The 19,142-nt window shown below is 41.6% G+C and overlaps 1 protein-coding gene across 1 annotated transcript; it reads right to left on the bottom strand.

The window, feature by feature from the left end:
- Positions 1-5,838: 5,838 nt before the first annotated feature.
- LOC108410795 (stonustoxin subunit beta-like) lies at positions 5,839-17,893 on the bottom strand. Its single transcript, XM_037543677.1, has 8 exons — positions 17,862-17,893; positions 12,946-13,055; positions 12,639-12,740; positions 12,210-12,323; positions 11,897-12,010; positions 9,825-9,881; positions 8,174-8,220; positions 5,839-7,162 (listed from the first exon to the last, which is right to left on the bottom strand). Exons 2-8 carry the CDS (start codon positions 12,990-12,992, stop codon positions 6,636-6,638), a joined length of 1,008 nt encoding a protein of 335 aa, XP_037399574.1. The 5' UTR covers positions 12,993-13,055; positions 17,862-17,893; the 3' UTR covers positions 5,839-6,635.
- Between the last annotated feature and the right edge of the window lie 1,249 nt (positions 17,894-19,142).

The following is a 19,142-nucleotide window of genomic DNA, read 5'->3' as shown; positions in this document are numbered from 1 at the left end:
ATTAGCTGAACTGTATATATGAAGACTAGTTAGGTTAAACAGGATTAGTATTAGTATCAGTAGTCAGCATCGACCAATACTTAAAGATTAGGTATCAGCATTGGAAAGGGATTTCCGAAAGTTGTATCGGTGCATCCCTTACTAAGAGTAATTTTTCCTCCTTGTTTTGCAGACTGAAAAGAAAAAACACTGCAATGGTTGAAGCAAGGGGTGACCCACCTATCTGTAAGTTATCCTATGCACATTAAAGGATAAACTAAAAACGTATTCTTGTGCTTTAACTTTATTCATTAGTCATGCAGTGGGTCTCTTTTGTTTATCAAATTATTGTACAAACTATGAAGGGCAATGTGTCATTTCAGGAATCTGAGAATTCTGTTAATCTTAAGCAACAACTGGCAGTCTTTGAGGAGCAAGTAAGAGAACTTAGTAAGGCAGTAAGGCAATTTGCAGCTTGAAACCTACCAAAAAAGAACAAGTTATCCAGTGAGAGACCATGGATCATAAGAGTATAGTATAGAATGAACATATACTGGTAAAGGTGCAGTGGTTTGACTGGTACTACAAGCATCATGTAAAATGTGAATGAGTAGGGCTGCACAAGTGGATTAAAGGAGTTATGCAAGAGAATGCATGCTAAAATATTCTGTGTGTGTGTGCACCTGGGCTCTATTAGATGACTTGTATACATGGATATAAGAGACATACTCAGTTTACATTCTTTAAAACACATCAGAGATGCATTCTGGGCCTACATCATTTGGTGATTGCATAGACTAGTAGCAGCACTTTAAAATCTACTCTGTAACTTATTGGAAACCAATGTAAAGATTTTAGAACTGGAGTAATGTGCTTTGTTCTCATGCTCTTGATTAAACCTCTAACAGCAGTATTCTGAATGAGCTGTAACTGTCTAATGATCTTTCGGGGAGGTCCATTTAAGACACCATTACAGTTCTGCTTACATTTGTAGATGACAGAAGGCTGTTTAATGATTGCTTCAGTTTGGGGGACAGTTTGAGTTTGGGGCTGTCGAGAGCGAGACATCTGGGACAAATTGTCTTCAGTAAAATGCAGAAGCACATCAAAGAAAAAAGTCTAAGAGAACACAAGCTAACTCTGGCCAAAGCCATCAACACTTGCAGAACACCAGACATAAATCTCGAGAGCATTCCTAGCCTATGTTGTGAAATCTGTGACAAATGTAATCACTTCCCAAAAATAGCCACATTTACATGCAGCCTGACTGGACCTCACGTGATGTTCACTGTCATGGTAACGTTTACTCTGAGTAGTTTTACACACATGCGTGTCATTTTTGATTGGATTACTTGTAGTGTGCATGTAAGCAAAGATTTTTCGTCCGATTGTTTACTAGAGTGAGCATGTAAACACATCAGTCTTAATCAGCAATCAGAAGGTATTCAATTGGATTGGCAAAAAAAAAAAAGCTAAAGCTGTACAGACAGTACCAGTCATGGATTCATTATATGTGGACAGCCTTGAATGCACTTAACATGAATGATGCTCATCAGAAGAATACCAGTAAACAGGTATACCGAAGGTAAGTTAGACACAGGTGCTGATGTGAATAACAGATCAGAGAGTTGTCAGGTAATGTGCATCTGGTACCCACAGACACAACACTGGTGGCTTATGGAGAACAAATCATTCCAACTGGGACATGACAAAATAACTGATATTCTTCATCAACAGGCAGGTGGCATCTCCAAACTTAGTTAGAGAATGCTTAGAGAATATTCTTCACACGGGACAACAAAAATAGATAGCGCAGCCTGACAAATATGAGATGAAAGCAGTCACAAACATGCCAGCTCCAACTGTTAGGAAAGGTCTACAGTGGCTATTAGGTATGACATAATACGGGGCAAAGTACATACCAAATGAAGCAGCAATCAGCACCATGCAACAGCTGTTGAGAAAAGCATGGATTTGGTCTTAGGTTCCATGGCATCCATGGCACTGAATAATCTCAATAAAAGGTCTAACAGAGGCCCCAATGCTGAGATTTTTACCATTGCTAAGCCAGTAACGTTGCAGGTAGGCATGTCCAAGAATAGGTTTTTTTGCTCAGTTTATCCTTTTTGAAGTTTTAAATTCACGATTATTAGTGACCCATTGCTGTCATTGGTGTGAACATACACTATATTTCCAAAACGTATTCGCTTTTCTGCCTTCACACGCATTTGAAATTGAATGAGATCCCATAAACCAATCCATATGGTTTAATATGATGTCGGCCTGCCCCTTACAGCGTATAACAGCTTCAACTCTTCTGGGAAGACTTTCCACAAGGTTTAAGAGTGTGTTTATGGGAATTTTTGACTGGTGCTTTACACCACTGCATTCCACGCTTTGCATTGCGCTTGGTGATGTAAGGCTTGGATGCAGCTGCTCAGCCATGGAAACCCATTCCATGAAGCTCTCTCTGCTTTTCTTGAGCTGATCTGAAGGCCACATGAAGTTTGGAGGTCTGTAGCGATTGACTAAGCAGAAAGTTGGCAACTTCTGCTCATTTTTTGGTTTTGGTTACAAGAGCTCACCATGCACAGTGTCAGATAGACATATACGCTGACTGAAGGAGCTGGAACAGGTGGTGTCCGGGGTAGGACAAGTCAGTGGAGATCTTCTCTACACGCTTCCTGGTTCTGGAGGCTTGCAATTCCAGCAGTGTAGGCACCTTAACCCCAACTGTCCTCTGCAGATCTGATGATGCAGTGCAGTCAGTGGAGTTCATGCTGGGTAGCTGAGCTGCCCCACACTGTGATGGACGTGGTGATGACAGACTCTATGATGGCTGTGTAGAACCGCACCATCAGCAAGCAAGCAAAATTTATTTATATAGCGCTTTTTACAACAGGTGTTGTCACAAAGCAGCTTTACAGAACAATCAGTATTACAGAGAGAAGAGAAAAGAAGAAAGAAAATCCGGGTCCGAGCCCCCATGAGCAAGCCAGCGGCGACGGTGGCAAGGAAAAACTCCCTAAAAGAGGAAGAAACCTTGAGAGGAACCAAGACTCAGAAGGGGAACCCATCCTCCTATGGTCGACACCGGACAGCAAACATTATTAGTAAGAAGTATTATAGTAAAGTGGGAAAAGAAAGAGAGAGATCTGAGGGTGAGGACTGCACAGCGCTGTACAGCAAGAAGCTCAGTGGTGGTCAAACCGGTCCAGAAGGCTGGTGAGCAGCGGCACCAATCAAGGCAGTAGAGGCAACAGCATCAGGCGCACAGGATGGGCAGCTGATCAGCTCGGCAGAGAAAGGAGAAGAAAAAACAGAGTTAGTACTGTAAAGAGTGGCTGACCACAGATTACAGTAAAACAGAGCAGTGTAGACTCCAGCAGGTCTAGACCTGACAGGGAAGACTAATCACCAAATGCTTGACTGTACAAATAAGTTTTTAGCCTAGACTTAAAGATTGGGGCTGTGTCTGATTCCCGAACATTGGCAGGAAGATTATTCCAGAGCTGGGGGGCTTTGTATGAGAAAGCTCTCCCCCCTGATGTAGCTTTATTTATTCTAGGTACCAGTAGTAAGCCAGCACCTTGTGATCTAAGTAGGCGTGATGGTTCATAGTGGGAGAGGAGCTCACTCAGGTACTGAGGGGCGAGTCTGTTTAGAGCTTTATAGGTCAGTAATAGAATTTTATAATCAATGCGAAATTTAACTGGTAACCAGTGCAGGGCTGATAAAACTGGACTAATATGGTCAAACTTCCTAGTTCTTGTGAGGACTCTGGCTGCAGCGTTCTGGACTAGCTGAAGCTTGTTAAGGCTTTTGCTGTGACATCCAGACAGCAGGGCATTACAATAATCTAGCCTTGAAGTGATAAATGCATGAACTAGCTTTTCTGCATCCTGTAGAGATAATGAATTTCTTAATTTAGCGATATTGCGGAGATGCAGGAAGGCTGTTCTAGTGATATTAGATATATGTGTGTCGAAGGAGAGATCAGCTCCTGGGGCAGGTTGAACTTCCTCAGCTGACACCTTAAGTCCTCTGCTGGGGTCTCTTGATGATGGAGCTGATGTTGCTGTGCCACTTCATTCGCTTCCAATTTGTTCTAATCCCACTGACAGTCGACTGTGGAATATTTAGTAGTGAGGAAATTTCATGACTGGACAGGTGGCGTCCGATCACGGTACCACGCTGGAATTCACTGAGCTCCTGAGAGCGACCCATTCTTTCACTAATGTCTGTAGAAGCAGTCTGCAGGCCTAGGGGCTTGGCTTTATACACCAGTGACTGGAACACCTGGATTCAATGATTTGGATGCGTGACTGAATACTTTTGGCATTGTAGTGTTATCTTGTCTAGGTACTGCTTTCGCTGCAGTACTGCACGTTAAAAAGATGGGTCTTCTACGGTTCTTTCGTAAGGCAATGGTTCTATTTAGAACGTTAGAAAGTTCTTTACACAGTGAAATGATTCTTCAGATTGACAGAGGATTGCTATTGTTTTGATGTCAAGCTTGTATACCATGGAAGAACCCTTTTTGGCGCTATGTAGAACCAAATAAAACACATTCTGCATCAATTTGAGGAAAGATTTCACCATGCAAAGAACAACTTAAGCATGAAATGGCTCTATACCTTTAGGAATCATACCTCTTTACCTCTACCTTCAGGAACCATCTTTTTAAAGTGTGTGAAAAACGCACTATACTGTCTCACACTGAAACTGAAACATGAGTATTTCTCACACATTTTTATGTGCTCTTGTATTCTGGTACGCTTATAGCCATAATCATCGGCATCGTTAAAACTCCAAGATGTGGATATGATTACGTTATTTTTGTTCAATCTTATTCTGAAGATGTTAAAATTGAGTAGAAAAATTAGCAATTTTTTGTATTCCTAGAAAAGAATACAGTCTGCAAGTCACTTCTGTAAGTCACATCTGAAAAAAAGTGTTTCTTTAGGTAAAGTGTCAGTCTTTGTTCTATTTTTCTTGTTTTCACTTTCTAGGGGGTAGGGTGGTGGTTGCAAACAGGTCCAGCCAATCACTGCCAATTCCCTTCCCTGCAAAGTGGTACAAAAGAGACATACTCACAATAAGAAAGTGCAAGGGGGGATTGATGTAGCACAGCACAGTGACTAATCAACTAATCGGAGCTAGCGATAGTCATTAGTTTTAACTTTTAGTTAGCTATTAGGTAATTCAACACCATTAAAAAAAAAACAACTTACTGACTAGTAGCGTATGACTTGTGTACCCCTTAGCAATCTGGTGGTCTCTCAGTTCCTGATGAAATCACCGGCAACATGAGGCTGAGCTCAGCCGCCTTTGCACACGAGGCGGACTGTCATCTGGCAGTACAGTAGGGGGCAGCCAGAGTGTGAAGACAGTATTGATTTTGCACATTTTCTTTAGTAGAGGCCTTACCAAGGCAGTTTTACAAGCATCTGGAAAGCACCTGTTGACAGAGAACAATTTACACTAGTTAAAACATCCTTTTGAACACAATCAAAAACCATCTTAGGAAGAGAAATAGGAACAGGGTCAAAATCATATGTGGACAAACTTGTTTGTAAACTCCTGATAATTGATAACAGAGAAAGACTTCAGTGCTCTTCTAAGATGACGCTTTTTAATGCAGTGTACACATGATTTGAAATACAAATTATACATTCTGTGAAACTGTGATGCAAGACTTACCTGTGGAGACTTCTTACCCCAGGTAGGTGCTTACTCCAATAGTGCTCTTTATGTAGGCTTACAGTAAATGAACATTGTTCATCAGAGAGCATTTCCCCCATAAATGCATATTAGTATTACTATAAAAGGAGACAAAGTTCTTTAGGTTGGGAACCTTGTTTATTCATATAAATGTAAATGACAGAACATAACCTGACAGTGCATAAATCTTTTACTGTATATTTGTAAAAGATTAGCTACAAACCAAGCAACAGTTGAAAATTGAGAGAACAGCAGCAATGCATGTCATTTAGAGTTTCCTTTGTTGCATCTTTTTCACTCAATATCCAGCCTGGATATAATTACAATTTAAAATCATTACCAAGCCAAAAGACATTTAGAAGCATGATGCAGAAAAATGAAGATAAACAGCAGGGTGTGGAGATTGACACACCCAGACACTGCAGCCTCCCTGCTACCATTGTAATGCACAGAAGGTTTTGGTAACATCCAAATCTGCATTCCAGGTACAGTCCTGCATCATTCAGTGTGTCGCCTGAGGTCTACATATCTACAGAGGGAAAGATGGAAGGTGAGAGCCAACATGCCTTCACAAACTTGCTATAATGGCTTGCTATGATGTGCCATCTAACTTATCCAAACATCTGAAAAACATACAGGCCAAATGTCTGTTCAGTCTCAGGGTGCGTTTATAGGTAAACCAATAATTTGATCATAATATGTTTAGTGCAGATCATTGTGTATGAAAGCCTATTGTCTAATTAAGATAGCAACCCCCACCACTTCACCACCCACCCAAAGAGAGCAAGAACAACTGTGCATGTTTGTTCTCCTGGTCACAGATGGCTATAGCATCACATCTTCATGAAATGGTAAGCATATCAGACAGAGAATTATCCTAAATAATGTTCAATAGTCAAAGATTCAGGTCTTCCTTTAGGGGACAGGATCTTCTATTTCACACACAGACGCACTGAGGAGTCTGAAACCCAAACTCCAAATCCTGCACAGAGCGGTTCAGTGAATGTGGTGCTGAATGTGTGTAGGTGTGTCAGTGTGTGTGTCTCAGGGTGGACACAGTAGAAAGACAGAGTGCTGGCCGGACAGTCCACATACACTCCTACTCTCTTAGAGCTGAAGGGAGGAGGGATATCAGTTTTCTTATTATTATGCCGGACAAAGTAACCAATATCGGAGCAATACAGGGTCCAGGACTTTTCATTCCATCCAAATGCATATTCTTTACTGTTTTCTTTCCTGGTGATTGATTTATATGTCAAAGCAATAACAACAGGTCCGCTCCACTCGGCCTCCCAGTAACAGCGTTCAGTCAGTCTCTCTCTACACAGAACCTGTGGGTGGCAATCAAATCTCTCAGGATACGACTGCTGCTCCGTCACACCCACCACCTTTCTGTTCAGCTCGTACAGTGAGAGACGTGTGTGCACCGTGTTTGGGTCCAAAGTGAGCTCACAGGAATCTGCACCCAAGAAGAAAGTTTAGAAAACTTAATAATGTATATAATGATTTTTTTTTAGCTTGATAAAGTAAACTTGGACTACACTAGTTGTGTAACACATTAAAAAAAAATCTGTGGAATGAAAACAAAAACAAACTGTGTTTGACTAGAAACAAAAAATGTTGTCATGCTTAAGTGTTTAAAACAGAAACACTCACTTAAATTCGCTTAATGTTAATCTTCCTTTCTGTGTAGCTCACTCGCGTTTTACTTACGTCTTTCCCCCCAACTCCTGTTTTAGATCAACACCACCTCCCATGCGATTTCAGTCTGCCTATCATTTACTGATTTATATGCCATGTATGTGGCATTTTTTTATACTTAGGCTAAAGAGTCATTTAGTAATCACAACCTATAAGTAAACAACAGCTCTGAATCTCCTCTGTGCCATATACAGACACACATGACCAGAGAAATGAATTGTGACATCATTTGCGGGGTCGGGAGGGTTACTTTAAAATGTTTTCTGGTTCAGATTACTGATCATCTGTCACAAATGTGCTCTGTAACCTAAGATAAAGGATCACCTTATTAAAAAATGTTCTGTTTTATGAATAAGCAAGTAACACACAATTGTCTGTGCTTTACTGTGTGCTATAGATCCACTGGAAAACATTATTAAACACTTTAGTGGAGTTAACTGGGTATTCAAATAAGTTATGTATAGACTGGAGTTAAACAAAACAATAAAACAGTTCTAATTTTTAGGAAACTCAGTCTAAGCTGCTTTCAGGGATGCAGTACCTCAATCTGATCCTTCTGACATTTGTCAAAAGGTTTGAGTCAAATAAACGTGTTTGTCAAGCAAAATATTGTCAGTCATACATGTGTTTGATTTTTTGACATCTGACTAAACCGTTGAACATGAGCCTTTAGAGTAGTATTAATCCTGTTGATTTTATTCAGCACTATTTTTATAATGTATCTGTTATCTCAGAACTTTCTTTATGAGACTGAACACAGTAAACTTACATTTTCTTGGTCCTGGTTTCATCCTGATGTTTCCTGCATGTTCCAGTCTAAAAAAGAAAAGACCCACTTATATGTGAATATAATACATTAAACAAATAATTGGTAACTTCGTTAAGTACACCTGCTCTGTATCCTATATGCTGGAGTTTAACACTGTGTCCACTCACTGTCCACTCCATTAGACACTCCTACCTCGTCTGTCCACCTTGTAGATGTAAAGTCAGAGACGACAGCTCATCTGCTGCTGCACAGTTTGTGTTGGTCATCCTCTAGTCCTTCATCAGTGGTCACAGGACGCTGCCCACAGGACACTGTTGGCTGGATATTTTTGGTTGGTGGGCTATTCTCAGTCCAGCAGCGACACTAAGGTGATTAAAAACTTCAGCAGCACTGCTGTGTCTGATCCACTCACATCAGCACCACACACACTAACACACCACCACGTCAGTGTCACTGCAGTGCTGAGAATGACCCACCACCCAAATAGTACCTGCTCTGTGAGGGTCCATGGGGGTCCTGACCACTGAAAAACATGGAGGAAGGGGGCTAACAGTAAGTACACTGTTTGGTTTCTTCTGTGAGCATGCCGCATAAACTGCATGTTTACAGGTTGTACACTAGTTTCATGCATAACATGCAAACATATTAATGTGATTTTTTTAATGTGAATTCCTTTGAACTATGAATAACTACGACCTAATTTAGGGCTTCAGTCACACCAAACTAATGTCTGGTCTGATCTGTCCATGTGCTCTCCAGCACCCCACAGTAATTTACCTTACACCTAGAAACAGGGCTGCATTATTTCATGATATTTACCATTACCATAATCACTGCAGGTTAATTTAATTTAGTGGAGTGCAACATGTAAACTGTTCAATACAAATTATCGTATTCATAGTTTGGTATTTTTTTAAATGTGCTGCTACCCATCTGTTTCAGTCTACCAGATGTCAGAAAAAATAATTGTAACTTATCACGTGTTATCAGGTGAAAACTTCTTGAAGTGTCATGATCTTATTTTTTTACCAAACTGCCCAGCTTCTACCAAGAAAAATATTTATTTGTTTTTCTTGCATCTTTATGAGACCTGTGATATGATTGTGTTGTGTTTCTTCTCTTTGTGGACATCACAGAGTTTGGAGAGTGAAAAATTTGAGGACTTATTTATACTCATCTCCAAACAATCCTACAAGACATGGGTGAACAGCCTAGGATAGTGGAACTACAACTGTCTACTGTAATCTTTGCAGAACTGGGTAAAAGGAAACCTTGTGGAGGTTATCTGAAAACCATCAAGCCTTGGACCTGACAGAGTGATTGTTGCACTTGGAGCAACCAACTTGGACAACATTTTTGGTTGGACACATTTTTTCTCATACTTAAAAGTACAAAGTGGCATGAAGTGCACATGCAATGAAGAGAAAAGCAACCACGCATCATGAGTGTGAAGAAGAATACATTTTCTGCACATCTACTGATCTAACGTTTGAACTTAAGCTGCAGAATTAAGTCACCAACTCTGACTACGGCCCTATGTTTGTTTTCCAAGTGTCTCACCACTCATGATACACAGAATAGTCTCCCTTTTATCGGCTGCAATTCTCTTTAAATCTTATGTGGTACATCTTTCTGTGTGTTGGTGTCTCACCTTTTGCAAGTACTGATTAGCTGTTCACGTTCACGAAGCAGATGATCTATTCTCCAGCTAAGAGATACAGATTGAAGGAGAGTGAGATATAAGCGATGCTTAAAAGAAAAAAACAAACACAACGTTAGCTGTGCTGAGTTCTTCACTGACAAATGCATCGGACACACATAAGCAAACAGAGTGTGTTTCTCTGAGGGCCACCACTGTTTTTCATGACGCGCAGAATGCTTTCTTTCTTTAACTCTACACACTGTGCATGGTCATTCAGTTTTATGGCGGTTACATTGGCCTTTATTTCTCAAAGTTGTACACACTGATAAGAGCAAATATGGCAACTCTTCCATGTTCTATCTAAAGACACATTATACTGTGCTTTTGTTTTATATTGCTGACTGCCCACAAAATAAACAATACAAAACACAGCTAATGCAGAAGCATCTCATGCTCAGCAATAATACAGCATTTAAATATGCTTTTTTATGCTACACCATCACATTATTTTACTCTCTTTAATAGGAAAATATTTACTTCATACTTTTTTTTTCTTTCATTTTAACACTATAACGTTTATCAGTTGTGGAAGCCGTGCAATGACATGTAAAGGAAGTACTGGCAGTGGTACACTTTGATAAAAGCTTTTTTATGCAACTTTCAGGAATACAGCACACTGGGGCAGATTTATAAAACTGGGTGGTAACAGCACTATGCAAGGCAAAATCTGTGGTGTATTCATAGGCCCAATTCCATTTTTTTCTTACCCCTACCCCTTGTTTTTGAGTGTCACCTTGGCCCTTGGAACTGGGTTACAAGGGGTAGTGGTTGAAATCTTTCCCTATGGAATGGAACAACCCTCAAATAAAAAGAGCATCACTGCTCTATAGCTTCTTGTTTAAGTTTTCATGTTCCACCTTAAATGGTACAACAGTTTTTATGCCCAGTTGCTGCACCATTTAAGGTGAAACAGGAAAAAAATAGCTAGCTACCAATACATCAGCATATTACTAGCGACCTCTAAAGCTTGGTATGAAAGAAATGACCATTATACACTGAAACGATATTAAACTATGATAATGCAGTGGTTAGTGTAATTTTTTAACAGTGAAAATTTTACATTTGCAGGTTTCTTTAGCTTCTTGAGCTCTGTCTTACCGGTATCGGGACACCCTACACCTAGGTGTGAACGCACAAAGCTGAAGGGTAAGAGGCAAGGGGTGAAATGGGATTGGGCCATTAAGTCATGGTGGTGGTTATTAGCACATCTATTTTTAACACAGCAGTTTCACACATGTCCTAGGCAAATCAACATGTAGATGTGGTCAAGCATATTAAAGATCTACCAAGTCTCTGATGTGGTACTTTGACTACAGTTAAACATGAAATTACCATGTGGAAATTCTAATTACTGTGACACATCAGTTTAGCTCCTATTTTCTATTTTTTTTTTTATCTCAGAACTTCCAGTGGAAAAATTTTCACTAAGAAAAATAATAACGTCACATGTTGAAATCGAATTCTTCATAAAATCCATTGTAAATTGAAACAATGGGATTTAAAGTTAAACACTTGGAGTAAAATCAACATGAACACGAAGTCTCAAGTAATCATAAAAATACAAAATTGGAAAACACACGTTTTATGAATCTGGCACACTGCGCTTGTGCCTTATCTTGGGTCAATCCTAAGCCCTTCTGTGCTGAAGCGAGGAGGGTTAAACATTGAGCTGTTGCTCTTTCTGCACACACAGCTGAACTCAAGAGATTCTGCTCTGGATTCCTGCAGTCTGAGAACATCCTACTAAGAGAACATATTGAATCAAGGAGCCTGAAAACTTTTTAAAATGTGATTAGCACCGCTTTTCACATTGAGCGTCAAAGAATGTGTGGAGCTATGGAACACTGAATATCTTCATCCTCTTGTAAACTAAAAAACACCTTAACGGAATCCCTTAACCCTTTAACCCCTTTGGTTAAACCCTTTCTGGTTAAACAAGCAGTACTGACCTGTATACATTAAATTAACTGAGAAGCTAAATTTTGGTAAAAGAATCTCTGAGTATTTAATGATTCACTCACTTTAGGACAGTGGGAACATTTCTTCTACTGAAATTAAAAGGCATCCCCATGGACTGGTCACTCTTAACAGACAAACAGCTGATCTCTGGAGGGTCTGATCTGGATCTCAGTCTTCTGAAAACATTTATTAGACAATATTTTCAGTCAAAGAGCATGAGACTTATTAAAATGTGTAAAATCATTCATTTTTCACATTTGGGGTTTGGGATAAACCTTTTCTGGCTAAACAAGCAGTCCCGACCTGTACATGTTAAATTAACTGAGAAGCTAAATTATGGTAAAAGAATCACTGAGTATTTAATGATTCACTCACTTTAGGTCAGTGGGAACATTTCCTCTCCTGAAATTAAAAGGCATCCCCATGGACTGGTCACTCTTCACAGACAAACAGCTGGGCTCTGGAGAACCTGCTTTCTGGGTTTCTCTCCTGCCAACGTCAAATAGGAATAAAATACTCAGGAATACTTTATCCTTCACTCTTAGAACAGTTCATAACGTGTGGATATAGTCTGAATAAAACATTTGAACTCTGTTGTTGAGGAATGAGGTACAATATTGTCTAAAAGAAAGTTTTTTCATAGAACACTGGACTCTAGAGAAACTGATCTGTGGGCTTCAATCATGTTAAACAGTGAAAAAATCCACACTTCACAATGGGACTTCCAACATGGGCCACATGTTCAGGAATACACTGTAGATGACTCCTTCTCAAAACTGTTGTTCATTGCTTGCAGCGACGTACCATGAGCCAGAGGTTCCTCCTCCACTGCTGAAGCTGGTAGGCTGTGTCATGAACCATTGCCTCTTTATAGAGCAGGGTTCTGCTAATAACTCTTTCCCGATCCTGAAAACAGTTCATTCATGATTATTTTGTAACCCGTCACAAAAAGTATTATTTTTTGTTTGTATAATGCTGCCACAAATCGCTTCAGACTAGCATGGAAAAGGCACCTACGATCTTGAGGAAGACATAGAGAAGGACTTAGACTCAAGAGGGGAACTCCCGTTTCCTCGTTCTTCACGTGAGGTGGTGTAGTAAAGTTACTTACTTTAAGAGATGGGGTCCCCCTCCACTGCTGGTGCCATGAAACTCCATCAGGTGTAGGTGTTCCCCTTCCTTCACGCACAGCTGGAATGAAGATGCTGCCCCATGAACGGTCTATTTGTAAAAATATGCATAGGCTGTCAAACCATTCTTAGGCGAACTAGTGGTCACTAACCAACAGCATGATCTTCAATATGAAACCTCTGTTGTGACAATCCTCTAAAAGTGTGTATGTAAATGAAAAGCTAAATAGAAAATGAAGAATGTTTACTCATATTCTCGTTAACATACATTCTTATTTTTTTAATGACAGTGAAAATGAGCAGAGCAACATGGGGAGCCTCTGCTGGCCAAACATGTAATGTATCAGTGTTTTATCGACGTCATAAACAGTAATGCGCTCTGAATTCCAACTAATTACCTAATTATAGCCCTTAAATACGAGTATACGTGAGCCTATTTACGTCCAGTTTACAGTATTTTTAACGTGTATTACAGTAAACACATTCCTGGCGCTCTAACGCTCGCTGTCCTCGTCTCTACGAGCTTCCGGCCATTTTGGAACATCTTCTTGAGGTCTGGTCCTGTGAGCTCAGCTGAAAGAACGGTTTAGTATCTGTGAAACACGTTCGAACGTGATCCTGCTTCGAGCTACACAGAGATATTCATCATTCCTGATAGTCATGAACTCACCGAGTGAATCCAAATCGCTGATCATCTGAATTTCGCCTCAGACTAAAGTTTCTTTCGGTTTCATCTTCAGTGCGTCAACAACAAGCAGGGCGGGGCTAACGGCAGTGCCTGACTCCAGCCAATAACGTCCCACATTGTCAGCTCATAAATTTTAAATAGCCAATCAGACGCCGGAACCACTTTCCGGTACAGATGAACCTGCCCTTCAGGATGGGCACAGACCGAAAGCGAACTGAATAAATAACAGTGCTGAAATAAATTTCATAGATCTACCAGAACTGTGGTAGATGTCTCGCTGTAACCACAGAGAACCAGCGTAGTTCTGTGCTTAAGGCAGGAGAAATGTGTTGTATAGTGTTAGTTCTGCGCTTAAGGCAGGAGAAATGTGCTGTATAGTGTTAGTTCTGCGCTTAAGGCAGGAGAAATGTGCTGTATAGTGTTAGTTCTGCGCTTAAGGCAGGAGAAATGTGCTCTATAGTGTTAGTTCTGCGCTTAAGGCAGGAGAAATGTGCTGTATAGTGTTAGTTCTGCGCTTAAGGCTAGAGAAGTGTGTTGTATAGTGTTAGTTCTGCACTTAAGGCAGGAGAAATGTGTTGTATAGTGTTAGTTCTGCGCTTAAGGCAGGAGAAATGTGCTGTATAGTGTTAGTTCTGCGCTTAAGGCAGGAGAAATGTGCTGTATAGTGTTAGTTCTGCGCTTAAGGCAGGAGAAATGTGCTCTATAGTGTTAGTTCTGCGCTTAAGGCTGGAGAAATGTGCTGTATAGTGTTAGTTCTGCGCTTAAGGCAGGAGAAATGTGCTCTATAGTGTTAGTTCTGCGCTTAAGGCTGGAGAAATGTGCTGTATAGTGTTAGTTCTGCGCTTAAGGCAGGAGAAATATGCTCTATAGTGTTAGTTCTGCGCTTAAGGCTGGAGAAATGTGCTGCATAGTGTTAGTTCTGCGCTTAAGGCAGGAGAAATGTGTTGTATAGTGTTAGTTCTGCGCTTAAGGCTGGAGAAATGTGCTGTATAGTGTTAGTTCTGCGCTTAAGGCTGGAGAAATGTGCTGTATAGTGTTAGTTCTGCGCTTAAGGCTGGAGAAATGTGCTGTATAGTGTTAGTTCTGCGCTTAAGGCAGGAGAAATATGCTCTATAGTGTTAGTTCTGCGCTTAAGGCTGGAGAAATGTGCTGCATAGTGTTAGTTCTGCGCTTAAGGCAGGAGAAATGTGTTGTATAGTGTTAGTTCTGCGCTTAAGGCAGGAGAAATGTGTTGTATAGTGTTAGTTCTGCGCTTAAGGCTGGAGAAATGTGCTGTATAGTGTTAGTTCTGCGCTTAAGGCTGGAGAAATGTGCTGTATAGTGTTAGTTCTGCGCTTAAGGCAGGAGAAATGTGCTCTATAGTGTTAGTTCTGCGCTTAAGGCTGGAGAAATGTGCTGTATAGTGTTAGTTCTGCGCTTAAGGCAGGAGAAATATGCTCTATAGTGTTAGTTCTGCGCTTAAGGCTGGAGAAATGTGCTGCATAGTGTTAGTTCTGCGCTTAAGGCAGGAGAAATGTGTTGTATAGTGTTAGTTCTGCGCTTAAGGCTGGAGAAATGTGCTGTATAGTGTTAGTTCTGCGCTTAAGGCTGGAGAAATGTGTTGTATAGTGTTAGTTCTGCGCTTAAGGCTGGAGAAATGTGCTGTATAGTGTTAGTTCTGCGCTTAAGGCTGGAGAAATGTGCTGTATAGTGTTAGTTCTGCGCTTAAGGCAGGATAAATGTGTTGTATAGTGTTAGTTCTGCGCTTAAGGCAGGAGAAATGTGCTGTATAGTGTTAGTTCTGCGCTTAAGGCAGGAGAAATGTGCTGTATAGTGTTAGTTCTGCGCTTAAGGTAGGAGAAATGTGCTGTATAGTGTTAGTTCTGCGCTTAAGGCAGGAGAAATGTGCTGTATAGTGTTAGTTCTGCGCTTAAGGCTGGAGAAATGTGCTGTATAGTGTTAGTTCTGCGCTTAAGGCAGGAGAAATGTGTTGTATAGTGTTAGTTCTGCGCTTAAGGCAGGAGAAATGTGTTGTATAGTGTTAGTTCTGCGCTTAAGGCAGGAGAAATGTGCTGTATAGTGTTAGTTCTGCGCTTAAGGCTGGAGAAATGTGCTGTACAGTGTTAGTTCTGCGCTTAAGGCAGGAGAAATGTGTTGTATAGTGTTAGTTCTGCGCTTAAGGCAGGAGAAATGTGCTGTATAGTGTTAGTTCTGCGCTTAAGGCAGGAGAAATGTGTTGTATAGTGTTAGTTCTGCGCTTAAGGCAGGAGAAATGTGCTGTATAGTGTTAGTTCTGCGCTTAAGGCAGGAGAAATGTGCTCTATAGTGTTAGTTCTGCGCTTAAGGCAGGAGAAATGTGTTGTATAGTGTTAGTTCTGCGCTTAAGGCTGGAGAAATGTGCTGTATAGTGTTAGTTCTGCGCTTAAGGCAGGAGAAATATGCTCTATAGTGTTAGTTCTGCGCTTAAGGCTGGAGAAATGTGCTGCATAGTGTTAGTTCTGCGCTTAAGGCTGGAGAAATGTGCTGTATAGTGTTAGTTCTGCGCTTAAGGCTAGAGAAGTGTGTTGTATAGTGTTAGTTCTGCACTTAAGGCAGGAGAAATGTGTTGTATAGTGTTAGTTCTGCGCTTAAGGCTGGAGAAATGTGCTGTATAGTGTTAGTTCTGCGCTTAAGGCAGGAGAAATATGCTCTATAGTGTTAGTTCTGCGCTTAAGGCTGGAGAAATGTGCTGCATAGTGTTAGTTCTGCGCTTAAGGCAGGAGAAATGTGCTGTATAGTGTTAGTTCTGCGCTTAAGGCAGGAGAAATATGCTCTATAGTGTTAGTTCTGCGCTTAAGGCTGGAGAAATGTGCTGCATAGTGTTAGTTCTGCGCTTAAGGCTGGAGAAATGTGCTGTATAGTGTTAGTTCTGCGCTTAAGGCAGGAGAAATGTGCTGTATAGTGTTAGTTCTGCGCTTAAGGCAGGAGAAATGTGCTGTATAGTGTTAGTTCTGCGCTTAAGGTAGGAGAAATGTGTTGTATAGTGTTAGTTCTGCGCTTAAGGCAGGAGAAATGTGCTCTATAGTGTTAGTTCTGCGCTTAAGGCAGGAGAAATGTGTTGTATAGTGTTAGTTCTGCGCTTAAGGCAGGAGAAATGTGTTGTATAGTGTTAGTTCTGCGCTTAAGGCAGGAGAAATGTGCTGTATAGTGTTAGTTCTGCGCTTAAGGCAGGAGAAATGTGCTGCATAGTGTTAGTTCTGCGCTTAAGGCAGGAGAAATGTGTTGTATAGTGTTAGTTCTGCGCTTAAGGCAGGAGAAATGTGCTGCATAGTGTTAGTTCTGCGCTTAAGGCAGGAGAAATGTGCTGTATAGTGTTAGTTCTGCGCTTAAGGCAGGAGAAATGTGCTGCATAGTGTTAGTTCTGCGCTTAAGGCAGGAGAAATGTGTTGTATAGTGTTAGTTCTGCGCTTAAGGCAGGAGAAATGTGCTGTATAGTGTTAGTTCTGCGCTTAAGGCAGGAGAAATGTGCTCTATAGTGTTAGTTCTGCGTTTAAGGCAGGAGAAATGTGCTGTATAGTGTTAGTTCTGCGCTTAAGGCAGGAGAAATGTGTTGTATAGTGTTAGTTCTGCGCTTAAGGCAGGAGAAATGTGTTGTATAGTGTTAGTTCTGCGCTTAAGGCAGGAGAAATGTGCTGTATAGTGTTAGTTCTGCGCTCTCCGCCACATTAAATTATAAGAAACTGACTCCTTGCATAAGATTTTATGGCCTAATTCAACTAAATTCAAAAAAATTAAAAAAAAAACAATGCCACATCTGTTAGAAGTTCAAGAGATGAGCTGTTTCAAAGAGGATTACTTCAAAGATTTCCCTTGGAAAGAAAATAATTTTAAAAAATTGACTGTGTGTGAAGGATTCAAGGATTCAAGGAGATTTTATTGTCATTCGCATCACATGGTACATGAGGTGGAACGAAATTAAGATCTCATGGTCCAGTTTACACCCAAGAGCTGTTATTAAAATAGATAAATAAATAGAAAGTACACAAGAGAGGGAGAGTAGGAGAGTAGGCAGTTAGCAGCAATATGAAGTCCAGAGTGCAAGTTTGCTATAGCAGCATGATATTGACTTAGAGCAGTGGATAAAGTGTCTAGATAAGTGTCTCAGTGCGGTTTAAAGTGACAGTGCCTGTAACAGTACATGTTCTTGTAAGTGTCAGTGCAGTGTGTTCAGTTGGAATTTAGGAGCCTTACAGCTTCTGGTATGAAGCTGTTTCTGAGTCTGGTTGTTTTGCACTTGATGCTCCGCAGCCTCCTGCCTGAGGGGAGCGGGACAAAAAGTGCATGTGCTGGGTGGGTGGGATCCTTCCTGATGCAGGTAGCCCTTTTCCTGCATCTGGAGGTGTAAATGTCTGTGGTGCTGGGGAGGCTGACTCCAGCAATCCTCTGTGCAGCCTTCACCACCCTCTGCAGTGCTTTCCTATCTGCAGCAGAGCAGCTTCCATGCCACACATTGATGCTGGAGCACACGACGCTCTCCACCACACATCTGTAGAAGGAGGTGAGGACTGCCCTCCCGAGTCCAGCTCGTCTCAGCCTCCTGAGGAAGTAGAGCCGCTGATGTGCCTTCCTGACCAGAGTGGAAGTGTTGTTGCTCCAGGTGAGGTTACTGCTCAGGTGCACACCCAAGTACCTGTAGCTGTCGACCACTTCCACCTCAGAACCTCCAATGTGCAGAGGGAGGTGGTCATGATGGCCCCTTCTGAAGTCCACAATCATCTCCTTCGTCTTCTTTACGTTGATGCAGAGGTTGTTTTCTCTGCACCAACCCTCCAGGTGTTCCACCTCCTGCCTGTAGTTGGACTCATCTCTGTTTGTGATGCATCCAACCACTGCTGTGTCGTCCGCAACTTCACAATATGACAGCCTGGATGGATAGGTGAGCAGTCATATGTAAGCAGTGTAAACAGGAGGGGGCTCAACACACAGCCCGGAGGGGAGCCAGTGCTAAGGGTTATGGTGGGGGAGGAGATGTTGTGGATCCTCACAGACTGCGGCCTGTTGGTCAGGAAGTCTATGACCCAGTTGCACATGGAAGAGCTCAGTCCAAGTGAGGAGAGTTTTGTTATCAGGGTCTGAGGAATCATGGTATTGAAAGCAGATGTGAAGTCCACAAAGAGCATACGAACATAGGAATCCTTCTGCTCCAGGTGGGTGAGGGCAGTGTGGACCACAGAGGAGATGGCATCCTCTGTGGATCGATTCCTCCTGTACGCATACTGGTGTGGATCCACAGTGACGTTGATGGTGGCTTTGATGTGGGTCTGAACCAGTCTTTCAAAGCACTTTGTTACTATCGGCGTGAGGGCCACTGGCCGGTAGTCATTTAGACCCGTCACTGCAGAGCTCTTGGGGACCGGGATGATGGTGGCAGTCTTCATGCAAGAGGGGACTGCTGCCTGGATGAGGGAGGCGTTAAAGATGTCTGCCAGGACGTCCGAGAGCTGGTCGGCGCAGTCTCTTAGCACCCTTCCG

This window comes from Pygocentrus nattereri, chromosome 12 (assembly GCF_015220715.1).
Source record: "Pygocentrus nattereri isolate fPygNat1 chromosome 12, fPygNat1.pri, whole genome shotgun sequence".
Taxonomy (NCBI): domain Eukaryota; kingdom Metazoa; phylum Chordata; class Actinopteri; order Characiformes; family Serrasalmidae; genus Pygocentrus; species Pygocentrus nattereri.
This window is presented reverse-complemented; position numbering and strand designations above follow the sequence as displayed.